The following is a 20,926-nucleotide window of genomic DNA, read 5'->3' on the forward strand; positions in this document are numbered from 1 at the left end:
GGAGGAAATAACAGTGTCGGGTGGGGAGAAATCCAAAGGATAATGTTTGAGTTTATGTTGTTTGGCAGAACAAAGTTCTGGAACATCCGTCATGTACACAAACAGAGCGAACTCGTATGCATCTAAAGCCAGGTCAAAAAATCTAATCAAATCAACCAACAATACAAAACAAGACTGATATCACGTGGCCTCAGCGACAAACATACAATTCTTCAACTATAAAAAAAATCCAAACTTCTAACAGGTACAATATGATCCCCATGAGTCACACTACAGGCTCTCTAAACCACATCACTGGAAACGAGATTCCTGCACCGCACAACAGCCACCTGATTCTCTCGGGCAGTAAGAAGCTATTATTGAGGCTGTCAGCGTCTCCCAGATAAGTGCACCGAGATCCTGGCTCGAGTTTATTTTTCTTTTTTTTCGCGCTCTCAACACTACTGTGCAAACAAAGACTCTCAGTCCACTTCTGGCAAAATGACAAAGCTGGGATCATCAGTCTCTAAATCTTTAGGTGTAATCTAGAAAGATGCCTCCAGATGAAAAATAACCAGGACACACACACACACACACACACACACACACCAAAAGCACAGCATACATCATCTCCAGTTGAGGATCAGCTTAAAAAGCTAGAGTAATGGTTTACATGCAGATGATCTCAACGTCAATAAATTAAACCATTACTGGCGATACTGATTTGATAACCTGACCACTGGCTCTGGCTGATTAAAGCAGAAGGCTTTCTGTTCACATTTTATCAGACTGACTAATCACAGCATACTCCAATAGCATCCCTGTGTCTGCCAAACACTCACACAGATTGCAGATAACAACCATTTCATTCATCAAGATGAGTTACATCAGAGACTGCTCAACGAGCCAAGTCAGACAAGTGACAGCCACAACTGTACACGCTGAGTATTTTACTTCTGTCACACATATATAATAACAAACAAATGCTAAATATCCTAGAAATGTCAAATTTACTTAAAATGAATTAAGATATTTAAATGTCTGTAATTTTAGACAATCACAGACAACATTAACCTAAATGGTAAAAAAAGGTGTACTTTACTATAACGCTATACTGATTTACAAACAACAAAGAAATAAACTGTAATCTTTAAAATCTTGTAAATATCTTAAAAATCTTGTAAATATCTTAAAAATCTTGTAATCTTTTAAATCTTGTAAATATTCATTTATCTTATTATTATTTGGCAAGATTTGATAATTTAACAGGAAGTACAAGATCCACGTTAATGTCTCTGCTTTTAACTTCACAGAGGAATGATATTTATTTATTTATGCTTAGAATAAACTTTACATCAACTGATAAATCATAAACGGCTCCATGTTCACTACACATGCTCACTACATAGTAACCTATAACTACATATATAAAAGGGATGTACTTTTTATTTTTCCCAGAGGATAACACAAGTTCTCGTCAGTCATTTCTATCAGGAAAGAAGAACACACAAGAACATGAATGATCTTGGACAACAAGAGGAACAGTAAAACAGAGAAAGAACTTGTGTGCTTAGTAATGCAGTGCCGTACAAAAAAAAAAGCTACCCCATTTTTTAATTTTTGGATTCATTTTTTTTTTTTTTTCAAGTACAGCATTTCAGCATGCTCAATCACAAGAAAGATGACACAAACAACAGAAACCCACTGGCTACATGCGGATATTTATAATCACATCATACGCATCAAAGAGTGTAAAGGCTTCCCATGGTCTTCATCAATTAGCGCTGACGAGACACAGAAATGCAGAGCACATGGACATAGCCTGAGAATTTCAGTCAATACAGCGAAACACAAGAACTGCTTTCTATTGTCAAGAGCCAAGACACAACATCCAAATACCTGAACAGCTGACCATCATCTTTATGTTTTCTTAAACATAAACAATAGGAGAATGTAGAAGGAAAGGCAAACTCCGTGCTGATACACTTGTTTTATAGTAGGATATCCTTGATGTACAGTACTGTGCAAAAGTCTCGACCCACCCATCATTTCTTCATATTTAGTTTCAAAGATTTTTATAAACTTGAGGAATAATTCTCCGCTTCCTGAAGGACTTTCTTGGCTCACATTTTCAATCGAGTCCCTGTACCTGAGCACCTTCAGAGGAATGTTTTTTGTTTGCGAAGCCACATAGCGATATATAAATCTTTCAATCGTTCAATTAAGGCATGAACCAGTAAGAATCGGGTGCAGATCAGGACAGACGATTAGGCCACTGATTAGAATAAGCCACTGACTTACACACCTCTGCTGGTGATGCTGAATCCTGAGTGGTTGGAACAAATGTGAAGGAAAATTAAGTTACCGCTGAGGTTGTTGCACAAACATCCACATTTTTTTAGGCACTTTGCAGACCGTCACAATTAGGGCTGCAACAACTAATCGATAAAATCGATAATTATCGATAATGAAATTCGTTGTCAACGAATGCCGTTATCGATTAGTTGGGCTGCTCACGTCACTGAGGCGCGCGACCACAAGAAGCACAAATACACACAGATACACAGCCGCTCGCGCAATGGAGGTTACAGAAGCGTCTGCAGAAAAAAGCGTGTGCCCCGAGTCCTTCAAGGTATGGGAGTGATTTACATTAAACGCCTGTAAGAAGACGGTAACCTGCACGCTATGCAAGACCGAGCTTTCACGGCATGTTATGCACGAACACTTAAAAAGAAAACATGTTGGTGTTACGGATGGCGAAACGTCAGCAGGGTCAGTAAAAACTATTTCATCGTGTAAAAGTTGAAGTGCTTTTAGTTTAAACTGTTTGCTAACATTGGGACAGTCGCGCTGGATCTGTTCACGTGCTACTCGCTAGCATCACATTGCGCAATCACCTCATGAGCAATAGTGATTAGTTAAATGTCGCTACTTTAGATTAGTTTAATTTACACGGTGCGAATAACAGTAGAATATTACATTTAGTGATTGTTGTGGTTTTCAGCGAATGCAGATACATTTGCAAACAGTACATTTGTGACTATTAGCTTTTTGCATTTCTACAGTTTTTTTTATTGTCCACTACAAAGTTAACTTGTAATTTACTGTGGTTTTACTTATGCATACATCATTTTATTATAGAAAATTACATTATTTTAGCTGTTTATATCTTATCAATTAAATATATCAGTGTATTTTTTAAACTATATACACTCAACAAAAATATAAACGCAACACCTTTGTTTCTGCTCCGATTTTTCATGAGATGGACTTAAAGATCTAAAATTCATTCCAGTTACACAATATTACTATTTCTCTCCAACATTCCAGGGTGGCCTTTTATTGTGGGCAGTATAAGGTACACCTGTGCACTACTCATGATGTCAGATCAGCTTCTTGATGTGGCACACCTGTGAGGTGGGATGGATTATCTCAGCAAAGCAGAAGTGCTAACTATCACACATTTAGACTGATTTGTGAACAATGTTTGAGAGAAATGGTAATATTGTGTATCTGGGATTAATTTTAGATCTTTAAGTCCATCTCATGAAAAATCGGAGCAGAAACAAGGGTGTTGCGTTTATATTTTTGTTGAGTATATATATATATATATATATATATATATATATATATATATATTCACTGTATATATTATATACTACATTTCATTTAAGGTTTAAAATGTCAAAATTAAAGATTATTAAACTCTTTATGTGGCTTTTGCATTTTTAAAAGTTTATTTTTATACATAAATAACACCTTGTTTTTTTTTTTAAATAGTTATAAGCGAAATATCAAATTAAAGAAGCGGTTAGGTTTTATCCGATTAATCGATTAATCGAAAACATAATCGCCCAACTAATCGATTATCAAAATAATCGTTAGTTGCAGCCCTAGTCACAGTAAAAGATTTGTTCACATTTCTTGAATTTAATTTACATAATTCAATTTACTATGAGAAAATGAAATGAGCGGTGGCTCAAGAAGACTTCTGTACAGTTCTGTACTCTGTGACTGCAGTTAAAATTGGTGGTTGTTGGAGTTTTCTGTGAGACATATAGCGTCTATATGCTGTTAAAAAGCTGTTTAATGGGGATTTCGTTTTTTTTAAAGCCCCATCATACATAAATGAGAATAAATCAGAATTTTCTGTTTGCTCCTAGAAATCAGCTAGAGCTTCCTTTTAAGATTCAGGACTCAAAGTACTTTATTAATCCAAAAGGGAAACTGGTTTGTCTTAGTTACAATTGCTTTCCGTTGTTTCAAAAGAGTAATAAAACAGTAATTAGACAATGGGAATTAGAATAACTTAAAAAAGAGGGAAGGAGGATAGAAAAAAAGAAGAAACTAATAAAAAAAAAAAAAGTAAACCGTAAATTAACCATACTGCACTAATAGAAGGCACAGGATGCAAGTTCTGCCTTACCAAGCAATCATCATTGTCATGATGATAACAATAACTATGTAACAGAAGTAGAGACAGCTAAACGCTCGACTCAAAGGTCAATATCAAGAAGAAGCATTACAACACAGCTGAGGTTACAGCAGAGACCCGGCTCGGCTAGCTAGCAAACTAAAAGCTGACGCGCATGATAGCGTAAATTGTAACATTAGCATGAAAATGGCTGATGTGTTTGAGTCGAGCCCACTCGTGAAGCCATTGCTCACTGAGACGATTCTGTACGAGGACTGCTAAGACATCAGAACAAAACGTCAAGACTTACAGCATTTGGGACATACCCTTGATTTTAATCAGAGGAAAAACATTTCAGGCTGGATTCCTCCAGTGTGAGTTACTGCCCATTTCCTTTTCTCTCTCTTCCTCCCCTGGAAGAGGCCGCTCCTGCTGCACGACAAGCCTTTCATTAGCATGTCTACTGTAACACTTGTGATGGTAATGACGGTCATAGACAAAAGCTCCGACGCCCAGCAATTAACAACCTTTAAACAATTCACACTTCTACAAGAAGTTAACCCTGGAAATCCTGTGAAGGTTTCCAGACGCTTCTAACTTTACCGAGGCCTGAATTTCGTTTACCAATCAACCAGGTTCAATACGCTCTTGAAAATGTCTTTAACAATCTAAACTGCGACCGCATAAGTGCGGCTTGACCCGAGTCACACGACGCAGGATAATTTCTCTCGTGCCAGCACAATGTAGGTCCTGTCCTTTTTTCATATGCTTCCCATTAGTGTCAGAAGCAAGGCAGGGCATTAGAAACAATCATGCTATATACAACATGCAACATCTTAGCATTCCTGACACACATCAAATTTCATTTAGCTTGCACTATATATTGTTTAAAAAAAAAGCTGAGAATACAGTCAGTCATATGTGCTATCACTCAAGTCTCAAGGTGTTTATACAAGTAAAGTAAAGATTTCTGCTGGTTTAATTATGAGACTAACAGTATGATTACTGCGCACGAGTTATAACCAGCCCTGATTTTCAGATAAGAAGTATTTCCCGAATGCCAAACAAACAAAAACCATCAATTTCCATTTGAGCACTACTTGGGTTTCTAATCTTTTAAGTAAAGACTTTCAAATTTGGCAAATTCTACAGATTCAGAGCACTATAGAATATATAGCACTATAGAATATAGACAGCTGCTTTTTAGAGCGCTCATGTGATGCCTTGGTCATCTTGTAGTCAAACAGCATGGTGAAAATAAACTAACAGATCAATCAAAGGAGCTTAAACTTATTTATATTTAAGCTGACATAGCATGATGAGGTTTATATGGAAACAATGATTAATACCCTACAGATGCCTCAGAGCCCGCACAAACAGACTGAATAATAAATATTTTCTCTTTCTGTGATTGTTACAGCACTAAACATATAAGGATAACAAATACACTACTGCACTGTCACTTTCTGTCTATATCGCACTGCTTCATCCACTCTGCGTCTTTGCACCATCCATAATTAATGCTCATACACACAGTTATACTGTTTGTGTGTATGTGTGTGTATATACACACATACACACTACTGCACATTAATCTCACCCCTGTACACATGGACCCATGCCCTTATTTACACATATTTCTTATTTATTGTATAATAAATTTCATTTCATTGGCTCTGTACATGCACTTTGTATGATGACAATAAATTTGAATCAAGCTTTAACCTGTATTGGAATCTAATCTAATAACTAAGAAACAATTGCTAATTAGGCATCATCCAAAAATAAATAAATAAAAACAACTGTCTGAGACTTCTCCTGTAAGAGAAGTCAGACAGAACAAATATCAAGGCTTCCAGCATTTGGGACATACCCCTTGATTTTAAATGAACTAAATGCAAATATGTTTTTTTCTTGACCAAATATTAGTATTATAATGATTATTGGAAAAAAACACAATAACATATATCCAGAATATGACGCAAAACTGGCTAGAAGTTTTGAAGAACAGCTGCGCCTGAATCCCAAATGCCTCCCAGCTCCCTACATAATCGCACTATATCCAGGATAACAAGGCTTCGACATTAGTGTACTCCGTGTCCAGATGGGAGCCGTTTGGAAACTGGCCTGTTCGCGCGCATGCGCAAAAGCGCTCGTTCTTGGATACCTTGCTAACTAACTAACATGTTCAAAGAACTCAAACATGCTTTCAAACAAAGGCATAGGAAACAAATTGGTGCAAACTGGTGTGCTTTTATAATATTATTAAGGTATTAAATTCGTCTGAACCCTAATAAGTACGCTTCAGCTTATACACACACGCGCGAACTAGACTGAGAAAGAAACACACATACACTTACCCAAAAGTTTCTTCACCTCGCCCTCACTCATGTAAACGTTGACACTCGGGCGGTTGTTATTACTGTTGGTGTTGATTATTCCTCCGGGTCTGGCGACACACACGGCCGCCTGGAGCAGCAGGAGCAGCACGCAGCCCCCGAGTGTTCTGAGGGCGGAAAGCGGCCGAGCGCAGCACCCCGACCGGCGACCCCCGGAGCCCCGCGCCGCCTCCTTCTGCCCCAGCATCGCACTTTCACTCTTCCCTCACACTGTATTAGCACTGCCTCGGTCTGTACCCTCATCCAAAACTCGAGTGACCTCCCGAGGGCAACATTACTACAGTATAGTGTTGATAACAACGCTTAACCTCCCGCTTCGTCTTCCACAGATCCGCTGCTCCTGCCCAAGCGAGCTAAGCGCGTCGCTAACAACGCGAGCTAGCTAGCTAACTTTGTTTTAAGTCTCACTCGGTGCTCGCGGTTGGTTTACACGTCTGGATGCCCTTTTCACGTGTTCTTGCTTCTTTTCCGCAAAATATAAGCCTGTATTTAGACAAAAAAACAACCATTTCAGACCGCGTAAATAACCCTTAAAGTCTCATCCCAGTCTTTCCTTTCATGGTCCTACCAGTACCACCAACACCACCACCCCCTCCAAGTATAATCTCAGTTTTCACGGGAGAAAGGGGGCGGGGCCGAGATCAAGGAGCGCGCGCGTGCACAACAGCAGGCAGAATACGGGGTGCGCGCACGTACGGCGCGCGTTTGTTTTATCCTTGTGAGGACCTTCTAATAAAATGCAGTCTATTCATATGGAAGCAAAAGAGTCTCATTAATAATTCACACAAAAGACACGATGCACACATGCTTATCCCAATTTACGTGCACGGAAAAATATATATTCATAATATACGTTTCAAAAATTCAAAACGCAATTCACAGATGTACAAAATTCTTAAATGTTTAAAATTCACGAGTGTATCATGGACTGTAAATGTGAAAATCGTCTTTCCTGTGTGAATCGCCCTGGATTTTTGTGTGGATGGATGTGTGTGTTTTTTTGAGACTTTGCTGAAAGCAACGTGGGTCACTCGTACTCTTTAGCCAATCAAATACGACCTCACCATTCAACCAATCACAGCCCTCCAGGAGCGCAGCACTCAAGTAGCTCAGCTTTGCACACTTTTTGCGCAATCTGAGTTAATTACAACGGAAATGAAGCCCTATTCAAACCAAGCAAGTTATTACTTTATTTCGTAATGTTTCATTAAAGAACTTCACCTAAAATAACACAGCTAACCACTTTATCATCTTTATAAACACTTCATCCTCATTACATATTTGTCACAGTTTTTTATTTTTGAACGAAACAATGCAATGACTCAGCATAGTAAAAATAGCACGTGACTGAAGTTTCTTTACAATTAAAGTGTGGTGAATTAATCATTCATTATGACTTTCTAAACTGGTGTTTGGTAGATCTGTTTGAACTTAAAGTTACAGCAATAAATACATATAGCATGTTAAACTTTATGTAGCAACTATGTTGAAACAATGTGGTTTGAATGATTAAAAGCATTTATTTTAAACAATATAACTTACTGTCTGTACATTGAAATACATAAAAAAAAATAATTTAGGAATCTCTCTAGCAGTACATTCTTTAACGACTTCATGATCGTTTAATTCATATCTTGGAGAGACAGCCACTGAACATTGACTACTTACAGTTCATTTGCACAAAAGGAGGTAATGGTTATTAGTGCCCTGGATGAAAATTATACATATTTCTGTGTATCATCAGCATAACAAATGGAAACTAATCCCATGTCTTCTAATGATGTTACCCAAGGGAAGCATGTTTATTGAGAACAGAAAAGGTCCTACAGCTGACCCTTGTGGGACCCCATATTTCACTGGCATTACACCAGACAGTTCTCCATTTAGATCTACAAAATGGTATCAATCAGACAGGTATGATCTAAACCATTTTAATGCCTGTCCATGAATACCTATTTGATTTTGTAAGTGATCTATAAGGAATATTATGATCTATAGTGTTGCAGCACTAAGATCAAGTAAGACTAGTATTGAGATGCAGCCTTGGTCTGAAGCTAAAAACAAGTCATTTGCAATTTTACCTAGTGTAGTTTCTGTACTATATTGGGGCCTGATATTGTTTTCCTGCATGTATGTGCATATTTGGGCTGACACCACCTTTTCTAATATTTTTGATATAAACGGAGGGTTTAAAATCGGTCTGTAATTCTCTAAATTATATTTTTTAAGAGGAGGCTTAATAACTGCCAACTTGAAAGGTTAAGGGATGTGACGTAGATACTGTATAATAAAGAATTAATAATGTTCAGAAGCAGCACTCAAACTGTTTGCATCACTTCTTTTAAAAATCTGGTTGGGACTGGATCTACAGTAACAAGCACGTTGTTGATTTAGCCGAGGTGATACGTTTATACAGCTCTTCTATCCTATACCTGTAAAGCACTGAAAATCTTAATGTGAAGCTTTAGACTGGATTGGATCATAAGATGCTATTAGAGGTTGAATTTCCGTAATTTTCTTCCTGATTTTATCGATTTTTTCATTGTAGAAGTACATAAAGTCTTCACTTCTAAACTGTGATGGAAGACTCTCTGCAGGCAGCATGGGTTTTGTTAGTGGAGCCACTGGGATTGAGATTGTTTTGGTTTCTTGCTATCAGTCAGCTCAGATGCTCGGCTCTAGCAGCTTTTAAAGCCTGTCTATAGCTGCACATACTATCTCTATACGCAATTCGAAAAACTTCTCATTTAGTTTTTCTCCACTTTCGCTCAAGGTTACAGGTTGCTCTCTTTATGATGCAAGTATTACTATTGTACCATGGTGCAAGTGTTTTATCTCTGACTTTAATTTGATGGGAGCAACAGTGTCTAATAGCATGGACACTATTTTTACCAGCACATTAGTCACTTCCTCTAGATCGTCTGCATTTAGGAGTCTAATAAGAAATTGGGACAGATTCGGCAGATTACCTGTGAATCTGTCTTTAGTAGTCAGATTCATATTTCTACCAAATCGATAACATAGGGAGACACAGCTAATTTGTTCTCTAGGAAGAGTATATCTCGGGAGGTGATGATCTGTGACATTATCATTTTGAGTTAAAATCTCTATATTGGAGACCATGGGATATAAGATGGGGTATAAGACATTAGGTAGGGCTCATGGGTGAGCATCCCATGGGTGCTCAATTAGATTGGGATCTGGGAAGTTTAAAGACTGGGATGTTCTATCATGGGCACTTTTTTGACAATTTTTGGTGATTTGTGCTACATTGGCTTTTCTGTGGGATCGAATTGGACTGGCTGGCTTTTGGGCCCATGCACATGATCCAGTCACCAGTTTACTGATAAAGACTGAAGTTAAAAATCATTAAAAAAATTGTGAATGTCATGTGGTGTTACAGTAATGTTGTGGCTGATCTGTGTATATCCTTGTACTATTCTCATATCATTTTTATATTCTCACATGAGGAACATTAGGTACTATTCTTTCGGTAAACGTCTTCCTGTTCAAAGCTGTTGATTACGTTCATAGTTATCAGGTGCTACTAAACATAACAGTTAGAAGAAATTACAAGGTACAAAACATTAAAAGTCCTGGTATATTTATTATTAGATAAGTATACCCATCTACAGTATTAAAAATATAGTTACAGCTATTTGAGTTTGATTGTAACCTCCTGAGTTAATGAGGTTGGCTGCAGTGTATTATAATGTAATGTAGCAAACCAGACTCAACAATAACAGGAATGGATGAACAGGAGTGTAGGAAAACACTAATCCACAGGTCAAAGCACAGTATACTAAAAAAAAGTAAACATTTCTTATGTCTATTAGGTTGGATACATTTAAAATATTTGACAGAATCATATGAATCATAAAACCATTCAGAGTGTAGCGTATACATAACAGAGCCACCTTGTGGTAAAATAAAGCCACAGCCTAAAATTACTCACTCACTTATTGTCTATACTGCTTCATCCTTTGTACAGGGTTGCAGGGGGCCACCCAGAAGACTTGGGGCATTGGGTGGAATACACCGTGGATGTGCTGCCAATTTATCGGAGGGCACATACATACACACACTCACATGTTTATTCACACACTATGGGAAATTTGCTAACAACAATGAACCTAATCTGCATGTCTTTAGACTGTGGGCAGAAACCGCAGTACCCAGAGGAAACCCACCAAGCACGCGCGGGGATAAAATGTGAACTACATGGACACAGACACACTGAGGCAGGGAAATAAAACCCCAAATCCTTTAATTAAATACTTAAAGATGTTTAAGATTAATCTCACCATATCATATGGTTTGAATAGTTGGAAATGTGCAATGACTTAAAAGATTTTTTTATCTATGTGTAAATTAGCATTTAAATGCAGTGTTAGCTAATATACAGCAATTTTATAAATGAAATGTTTTAAAATAAAAAACTACCATGCCTAAAGCCGTCACATATAATTTTTAAGCTGCACCCTCTTTCCAGGGAAATCCAAGGTGATCTGCAGAGATCAAATCAGGTAACTCTGCAATTTGACATTTTATTGTTTTCATTTCCTAGAAACACCCATTTTCTTTATCATGGTAAAGCTTCCTTTGGAAGACGTACCAGACAATATAAAACTGACAACAGGCAATTTTTAAAATTATTTTATTATTAAAATATTCACCTACAAAACACACCTATGAACACTATTTACAGGATAGCTTGCAGAGAAGTTGGATTTATACAAACACTGAGACACGTGCGATGCTTTCATTAATTGTTTGTGCTCTTGTTGAGGAGTGAGTGGGAAAAAAAAAAACGATTTTAAAGAGTACCAGTTCTGATGCTGTATAAGATGTAGTTGTTGAAGGGAGATGCAATGGGGCGAGCGTTTAAGAAAGAATTCCCTGAGGAACTACAGAGCCACGTAGTGTCGACATAACAAATCCATTCCAGTTGAGGTATACTATTGATGCAGGGTAACTGTATGGTAAATGATGATCTAGAGAATGAGAGGTGGAAAAAATGTCCATAAAACTGTCTAAATAAGCAATTCATATTTTCAGTTTTTGGATGAAGTGGGGTCTGTGCTTCACCAAGTTACTACAGCTTCCTGAAATAAAACAGGATAAAATCATTTTAAGTATTATGTACGTAATTCAGTCAGGTTTTTATTTAAAAATCAACATCAGACAAGTTAAGTTGCATGACAACTGAAACAAAAACAATGCAATTACCTTTATTGCTGCGTTTGTGTTCTGCGGTCTGATAAAAAAAAAATGGTATTGATTTTTACACAAGAGTACATTTTGCTAAAATTGTCTGATATTTTCTAAAAGTCTTAAGTCTTGCAGCTAATGCAAACTGCAAACTTTTAAATATGTTAGTGATATATATATATAATATATATACACACACACACACACACATTTACCCATTATTATCATTTAAACCTTTAAAAGCTCAGACATTTTTTTAAGTAATCATATATAATACTAGATCACTGAATAAGAGTTCTGACTGGGTTAGTTGTAATTTCTTGAGCGCAAATTTGCACAGATTTGTAATTCAGTTCAATGCATTTCTAGAGCCTGATGCTGTACAGCTGAGAGAAATTAAGGTTAAAAGGTCACATCAAAATTACATCACAAGACAGAGTAAGAAATCACAACACACCAAAATATAAAATATATAAAGTATAAATCTCTTTAATGAAATAACTACGTAAAAGTTATTAAAGTAATCTTAAACTATTCTTATGCCAAGAAGAAAAGATTGTTCTTAAAGGGATAGTTCAGAATTTTTAAATAAAAAATCAGGTGCATAAAAGTACATTACAAGAGGTCGTGGATGTTATAAGTTCTGCTGCTCTGCAGACCAACCATGATGTATATCACTTGCAAGTAAACAAATTCCACAACCATTGTTCAGTGCAAAAATGCACTGAACTGAAAATAGTGCCCTGCCTAAACCTTGTGGAAAGCCTTCCCAGAAGAGTTGAATCTGTTATAGCTGGAAAGAAATATGATGCTGTGTGCCAACATCATATTAACCCCTATGGATTAAGAATTTGATGTTACTGAAGTTCATATGCATGTGAAGGCAGGTGAGTAAAAGCTTTGGCAATATAGTGTATGTCGAGTTGGTGTATTTTGAAGTTATTGTGTTTTTAGCACAAATGTAACTTTTTTTTCGGAACAAGCTGTGTTAACTAGTTAACTAACCATATGGTTATTTCCGGGAAAGAAAATAATTAAGTTTGGGATGCATTTTTGCACAGATTGAGAGTTGTGGAATTCAGCTCTGATTATCTACAACATACTTGCATTCCAGGTGACAACCTTCATGGTCGCTGAAAAACATAGAACAGCCCTTCTTATATGCACCTCAATTTTGATTCAAGACTGACTTTAAAAAATCTGAACTACCCCTTTAAGACAAGATTTTAATTTGTCCATAGTAGAGCCACAGATTAGTTCTGATTAGTCACATTACTTAGTTCTGTGTTCTGGATAGACTGCAAGAGTGTTGATGATGATTGTTAGTTGGTTTGCTTAGTTGAGATTGAGTTTGAGACATTATCCCATAAACGATCTTGGAAAGGCTGTCTGATTTATAGTCTGAAAGTCTTAAGCATTGGATGGAGGGAAAAGAGAACAAAGTCGGTTGTCAACTTTATACTAACATTAATAAGAAGTAATGTGGCCTGATTATCGAGCCCATTCATTTAGTATACAGTGACAACATGATTGGACCAAGTAGGGAACCTTGATGCACTTGAGAAGTAAGACTGTGAGGTGATAAACCTGTATCTAGGACTGCTTATGTACGTCTTACAGATCAGGCCATTGAGTATTAAAGACAGCAGACATGTTGATAATATTGATTACAAAATAAAAAGAACTCATTGTGGATTTGCTTAAGGCCTCAGTGACTGCAAAAAGGGCTGTTTTCAGACTGGTTGGCCTCCAGGAGGTCACTTACGGGAAACTATAAAAACAGCTGTGTAGAACATCATAGTCCATGGTCTTGAGTAGAAACGGATGAAAAGAAATAGGTCTGTAATTACCATTAGTGGAACCAAATGTGAGTCCCTAAGCAGAAATGTGACACTAGTAAATGGAAGGTACTGAACCACTTATTGGTAGAGACATGGTTCACAGTGGCTACACATGGCGAGGATGCGTGATGATGCATGATGTGTAGAGTAGTGTAGATAGTTAACATTAAGCTTACATAGTGCATATACTGTGGCTGCCAAACATATCACTGTAGTTTGTCAGTGAACAGTGCCTGGTAATACAACCACATCATGATATGAAGTCTTAAACAAGACAGTGGTGGTTTGACAAGCATCAGGTACAGTTTGTGCTACTTTTGGTCATTACTGTTGTCCTATCCTGTCTGAAAACTTTGCCAGTGCTTCTGTTTTACTGGTGGAAACGGTATCTCTGTAGCTTTTGTATCACCATACGTTCTCACTTGTTCTTATCCACTCATAAAGAAGTACCTTGAAACCTCTAGCATGAAACAGGACAAGGTCTATGATCCAACATCAAAGGTCTACTTACAATTTAGTAAGATATGCCAAATATAAATGTAATAATATAGATTTAAAATCTTGCACTGGAAAATTTGTAGTGAAATTTGAATTGTGTGGAGTAGGCTTTAAAACTTCTGCTCAGACAATCAAAAGATACTCACAGAAAGATACACAGAACACAGTAAAATGTCATGCCAAAATCAATCTCAAAAGCTCAAAATAGAGTTATGAGTTCTGATTATGTGATGATTTTGGCTGTAGTTAATTAACCGTAACAGGAATTCTAGGTGGAAATTAGAATTATAAATCATCATTTTGATGAGCTGTCCTCCAGGAATGATTTTCAGACACACCACTTTGTATTTTACCCAGTCTGATGTTATTTTAAGCTTACCTGGACCGCAATCATGAAATCTTACACAAGACAATAACATAAGCTTCAAATCTGGAGCTTGTCTGTCGTATACTTACTTTGGTTTTTCTTATTGAGCACAGGTTCACAGATCTCTCTAAAACATAAGTCCTGCTGTACTTTATATGTTCTTTTATATCTGTGAAAGAAAAAGGGGGAAAAAGGAAGTCAAAGACAATTAAAATCAAGAGCAAATGAGATACAGGAGTCTATGAAGTTGTATGCCAAAGCCGGGGGTAAATTTTTCAGATAACTCTTTAATTTATTATTAATAAGAAAAATATCTGATAAAATACTATTTTGCTATGACATTGTCACATCAATCATACTTTTTGGATAGGCTTTAGAAAGCAAAATGGCAATTTTATTGCCATTATACTGTATATATTACCAGTCAAAAGATTGGTCACTACATCTAATACCATGGTCTTTCCTGATTTTCATTTTGTTCTTAAACAATGCTGAAGGCATTCCAAATATGCAATAATCTCTTTGAACAGTTGATATTAAGATGTGGCTGCTATTTATCCTCTGTAAAGGCTCTAATCTGAGGTGCTGTTTGTTAATTGGTGATTTTTAAGGTTGCTGACTCTAAATGAACTTTAAAAATAGTTTTAGTCTTGGTCTTCATGAGAGCCAGTTTTATCATTGTGCTTAATGGGTTTTGCGAATGCACTTGACAATACGATTCTAGCAAGTAGAACAGCTGAACTTCGTGTCTTAAAATAAAAAATTGTAGGTTGTTGTTGTTACTGAATTACTGTTTGTCTTTATTATAATATCATTAATATCAATGTAATTCTACATCCTAATTAACCATGTTATTCTGGTCAGGGTCATGGTGGTGAGGGGTTGGAATATGTAACGCAACAACTACCATCAACAACCCCCCGCACCCAATCCCCCCTCCCCCTTCCATACTTCCCCCCTCCCCCTTCCATACTCCCCCCCCCATCCAAAAGCTCATATTTTTAGCTTAACCACTTCTACCAGCATGTGCTTGGGAGGTCGGTGGAGGAATCCCACATGCACCCGGGGAGGATCTACACAGTAGATGAAACACTAAGCACCCTGGAGCTGTAAGGCCCTGCTCTGCCAGCGTGCCTCCTCTACCATCCTTAAGGAGTTCTTTTTTTAGTATTCTCCCGTCAGTCATTCTCGAAAAACTATTTGAGTTTATTCAAGTTATGTGTCATGCATAACTTTGGTGATCCATGGAACAAATGAACTAAGCATGTCCCCAAACATTTACATACAGCTTTACCAATATTTTTATCTGCAGGTACAACCGGGGCTACACAGGACGAAGAAGAAAATCCCTTACAGATAATGGCAGACTCCATCCTCCCATACAGGCACGCTTTTTGTTTCAGAGTAGAGGCGGGTGCATGGATGTTTTACTCGTTGGCAATCTACGGGAAAATATATACATATAAGAAAGAGAGAGAGAGGGGTACATGTGCACAAACGATTGTTTGAAGTTATTTTAGAAACACATGCTTACATGCGATATCAAAACTAGATAACAAAACACACTAATGTGGTAAGAGCTGAGATAGCCATGCCCAAGTTGGAAAATGTCTGACAAGAATCTGAAGTGTCTTGAGTGTGTTTCACGACTCTGAGAAAGAAAGGATGCCATAAAATGCGGCTTGCTGATTGGACTTACACAGTTCACACTGTCTGCCCTTAAAGCTCGTCGGACATTCACAGCTGTAAATGCCTCCACTCTGTGTGCACTTCCCTCCATTCTGACATGGCTGAGTCCTGCAGTCACGCTGGGTCTCTATTACCCCAAAAAAAGACATTTTAAAATGCAATACATATAGCATTTCAACTACTCATTCCATGGAAAAAAGCTGATAGAGATCAATAAAATAAAAGGTCTAAAAGGATCAAAGATATTTAAAAGCAAGTTGTATACTATCTTGTAAGACTGGATGTGTGTTATGCAGCTTCACCTTGACACTTTGGGTGTTACCTCAGCTGGCAGCAATTAGAGGGTCAGAATATCACTTACAGCCAAAGCAGAATCTAAAGAAACCTGTTGTTTCTTGAGATAACACTTTATTTATTGAAAGGAACCCTCACCGCTTTTCCTTTTTGTCACTTCTTCAGGGATCTCCAGGGCCAGACTGATTTTGTTGGTCGTTTCCTCCATTCTCTCTAGTTTGACTGGAGGTTCTGGTTCTGTATGAAATTACAGTGCAAATGAGCTCAAGTTAATTTATTGTTCACTATTTGATTCATCTTGAGTAAAAACTTTCATGCATCAAGAAAATACATTAGTTCTGCCCATTTTACTTATTAAATGATAAAATTATATAGAACATGCTGGGCACCAGGGGGAAAGGTTCAACATGGGATTGCAATCATGGCTAATTGTTTCCATTAAACAATAGATTATATATTATTATGCTGATACAGGGGTGCATCACGGACTCCTGGTGCCTCACAGTTTAGGGTCCCAGGATGTTCGGCCCTGAGCTCAGGCCACCTTTGCTTGGATTGCCTTCAGATTATTTGTTTTCCTCCCACTTTTGCAAAACGAGCGTGTGAGTCAATTGTCTACCCTAAAATGGCCCCTAGGTGTGAATTAGTGTGTCACTGTGTGTGAATGATGTCCTGTGATTCAGATGGCATTCCTCCCTAGTGCTTAGAATTCCTGAGATAAGCTCTGGATTTGTGTTACTCACAACATAATAATCAATGTTCTAAAGTTAGCAAGAATCAATCATATAATATAATAATGAGCCTAATTTTATCTACCTTCATAAAGTTTACTTAATGGTTTTAATCAAATTTATTCATATTAAAATACTCATTTTGTTCCACGGTGAAAAAAAGTCACAGTTTTAATTCAACCCCCCTTTAGTTTTGATTACTTTCTCGAAGTGGGTCACCTATGCGCATGCAAAAAAAAACACCAAAAATGTTATAACCTGGTTATTCCATACATTCAGGTCGTCAGCTGACATCATTTTATTGCCAAATAACATTGCAGAGTCTAGACCTGACCAACTGAAGTGACCACAGATCATAACACTGCTTTCAGAGGTTTGTACAATAGACACTATGCATGATGAGTGCATCGCTTCATGTGCTTTCCTTCTTCCCTGCAAAGGTGACGATTTTGCACTATACTTTCAGGTTTTAATGATTTGTTGGACAGTTTTCAAGCCAATTCCATTTTAATGTGTTCTTTGCTTGATGCAGGGCAGTAGGTTGACTCTTCTAAAAGCACATTTTTTGGGGGACTGGGAAGTGTATAATAGCTGCCCAAACTTACTTTGGTGCAAACAGACAGAAAGTTACTAGTACTTGCTACTAATACTCTGTATTTGTTTGGTTAAATATATTGAAGAAGAGCTTTTTAGAAAAAACTTGGAATTAGCTTGGACTCATCAGTTGGTCAGTTGGTCTTGAGGGTTTAAGTGCTAGTCAGACAAACAATCAAACAACGGCATGCATCAAAGTCTGTCTGGCCACATGACATCAGGCACATTGAATGACAAATATTCCCCAGTCTTGGGGAAATCCGCATCATTTCAGTGACAGTTTCTTACAGGGTCAGGGTGCCATCTCTGCCATGACACCTGATCGTATCTGAACCACTGAATCGCGTGGTTGAGGGTAAAGACCCTTGCTTAAAAGCCTAACAATGGCAGCTCGGTGGTGCTGGGATTTAAACCGGAGTCCTCCTGATCACCAGGACAATGCCTTAGACCCTGCTCCCCTGCATCAAAGTCATGTAAAAACAAATCCTGGTAAAATCATCACTAACTTGTGCGATGGCGAATGGCTTTGCGCTGTGAGTTGGTGAATTTGGTCGTTATCCTCCCCCGACCGTCTATCAGCTCTGTGTATCTGTGACAAACCAGAATGAAAAACTTAAAAACATGTCTAAAGATTATAAAAAAATGTATTTTATTTCCCCAACATTTACCTACCTTGGCTGTTCTTCTGAATGATCCCTGTCCTTATCAGCACCTTGATGTTGTAATTTAGTGCGAGTCAGATTGCGCCTGCTAGGGGTGTCCTGACCTCCCTGAGCTCTTGCAGATTTTCCCTGTAGCTCCTCCAGTGGCACTGTATAAGACCATTTTACATTTATTAATTTGGCCACATGATTTCTCAAAATGATATTTATATATTAGGAAAAGTCCAATCTAACATATGAGGAGTTGGTAGCTTTGCTTACAGGTCCAACCCACCAACTTTTTAAAAATTTTCTTTCATAAGTATGCCAATAAATATGCCAACTTCTATACACATTGTACAGCTGGAACATAAAGGGTAGCTGATAAGTAGCTGATACTTATGACTCACGTGTGGTAAAGGCTAAGTGTTGGGCCGCACTGTGGATCTGCTCCTGGCCTGTGTTGCGCACAGCGGTCAGGGCGAGGCGATAGTGCTGCCCCGGGCTCAGATCTCTTATCGTATATATACTCAGCGTTCCATCATTCAGGTAGCGGCTCCGAGTGGTAAGGCCACGTGTCACATTTACCACAAAGCCATCAGGAATGCTTCTGGGATGCCGGTCCCATGTGACTCGTGCAGTGCTCGAGCTGACGTGGGATAGAGAGAGGTTCTGGGGAGGCAGCGGTTCTGATATGGGAAATAGGATTAGAACCTTTTAGAACAAAATAGAAACATATATAAAATATATTTTTATGGATTTCTGTTAATATACAGTTTCGTGCAAAAGTTAGTACCTTCTTTTTAAATTCTATATGGTTTTGGGGGAAAACATAATAAAGATCATGTGATTGTAGCAGATCGTATTAAATAACTTTTTTACTATGCAATTATTTATGTACATAGATCAAGCCATAATGAAAAAAAAAAACATTACCACTAAGTATCCCCTTACTGCTTCCACAGGATTTAAGTGAATCAGTTGCAGCTAGGTGTTGCTGGTGGAAAGTAACGAAGGTTTTGTGCTGAACGTTATTCTTGGCTCTGAGCTCTCTTTCCCCTTGGCAATCCCGCGCAAAGCGTCACACCATATTTAAGTGGCCACTTTGATTTCAAGCACAAAGAAAAGCAACAGCTTTATTATTTAAAGGTGTTCCTTCAGTTAAAAACAACTAGTTTGAGACTTATATTCGCTTGTCTTTTTCGAACTACACCAGAATCCCCCATCCCATCCCCGCTGTTAAAAAAAGTAACTCTGTAACTTTTCCTCTGACTAAATTTTTAATGAGCTTTTTTTTACTTTAATTTAAGTTGGAAAGGGTTATAAAATCCTTTATAAACAATTTGGAGTTCAACATTCTACAGTGATAAAGATTATTTACGAAGGGAAAGAATTCAAGAAAGTTGCAGGAGTGAATGTCCCAGCACCTTCACCCCAAGGTCAGACTGTACAATGCTCAGAGAAATACAAAAAATAAGAATTATACAACAGGTCCTACACGCCTTGCTGAGCATGTTACACGGTAGTACAATTAGAAGAAGATACAAACAAAAGCACCACTGTGGTTTGCAAAACTCCATCTGAACAATTCAGCAAAAATACCAGCAACACTGTGTGAAAATGTTTGACCTTAGTCATCGCCAACAAATGGTATATAACAAAGTATTGAGATGAAAGTTTGTTATTGGCCAAATACTTATTTCCCACTATAATTAGCAATTTTTGCATTTTGTATATAATTTTTTTTTTATTCTGCAATGTGCTTTTCTGGATTTTTTTCTTATTTTGTCTCTCATAGTTGAGGTATACCTATGATGAAAATTACAGGCCTTTCGTATCTTTTTTAGTAGGGGATCTTACACAATTGGTGGCTGACAAAGCAATGTTGTAAATATACGAATGGACCAAAATTCTTCCAAAATGATGTGAGAGACTGATGAAGTCATACAGGAAATAATTACTTAAAGATATTGATTCTAAATGTGGATCTGCAAGCTATTGAATCATGGGTACTTAGTATTGCCCACATATTGTTTTCTTTTTGGCTTCATTTTTATTAAATAAATAATGGCGCAATGAAAAAAATATGTTGTTTGTCTGAAGTTGTATTTGTCTAATACTAAGACCAACTACAATCAGATGAGCTTTACTGTTTTTACACAAAAACACATCATATTAAAAGAGCAGCTACTAACTTTTGTACATGACTGTATGCACTGTGTGTACATGTGTGATTGTGTATACTGTAATTTCCTTTATATAGGAGTT

At 37.5% G+C, this 20,926-nt stretch overlaps 2 protein-coding genes across 6 annotated transcripts in view; both read right to left on the reverse strand.

Annotated features, from left to right (window-relative positions):
• The window catches only part of ryk (receptor like tyrosine kinase), a 60,306-nt gene extending 52,902 nt beyond the window's left edge, over window positions 1-7,404 (reverse strand). For 2 of the 3 annotated variants that reach the window (XM_053497680.1, XM_053497678.1), the window contains exon 1: window positions 6,754-7,403. In XM_053497680.1, the coding sequence (XP_053353655.1) occupies window positions 6,754-6,979 (226 nt within the window). In that variant the 5' untranslated portion in view covers window positions 6,980-7,403. Of the gene's footprint in view, window positions 1-6,753 lie in introns of all 3 variants that reach the window. The other variant, XM_053497679.1, reaches the window with a different exon arrangement.
• A 4,066-nt stretch (window positions 7,405-11,470) lies between these two features.
• sned1 (sushi, nidogen and EGF-like domains 1) overlaps window positions 11,471-20,926 on the reverse strand; it is a 47,782-nt gene continuing 38,326 nt past the window's right edge. For all 3 annotated transcript variants that reach the window (XM_053499451.1, XM_053499450.1, XM_053499452.1), the window contains 9 exons: window positions 19,069-19,347; window positions 18,690-18,828; window positions 18,524-18,606; window positions 16,831-16,929; window positions 16,409-16,525; window positions 16,064-16,151; window positions 14,799-14,878; window positions 12,022-12,049; window positions 11,471-11,897 (listed from right to left, as the gene is read on the reverse strand). In XM_053499451.1, coding sequence (XP_053355426.1) covers window positions 12,024-12,049; window positions 14,799-14,878; window positions 16,064-16,151; window positions 16,409-16,525; window positions 16,831-16,929; window positions 18,524-18,606; window positions 18,690-18,828; window positions 19,069-19,347 — 911 coding nt within the window. In that variant the 3' untranslated portion in view covers window positions 11,471-11,897; window positions 12,022-12,023. The remainder of the gene's footprint in view (window positions 11,898-12,021; window positions 12,050-14,798; window positions 14,879-16,063; window positions 16,152-16,408; window positions 16,526-16,830; window positions 16,930-18,523; window positions 18,607-18,689; window positions 18,829-19,068; window positions 19,348-20,926) is intronic.

Source organism: Clarias gariepinus, chromosome 6, assembly GCF_024256425.1.
Source record: "Clarias gariepinus isolate MV-2021 ecotype Netherlands chromosome 6, CGAR_prim_01v2, whole genome shotgun sequence".
NCBI classification, from domain to species: Eukaryota; Metazoa; Chordata; class Actinopteri; order Siluriformes; family Clariidae; genus Clarias; species Clarias gariepinus.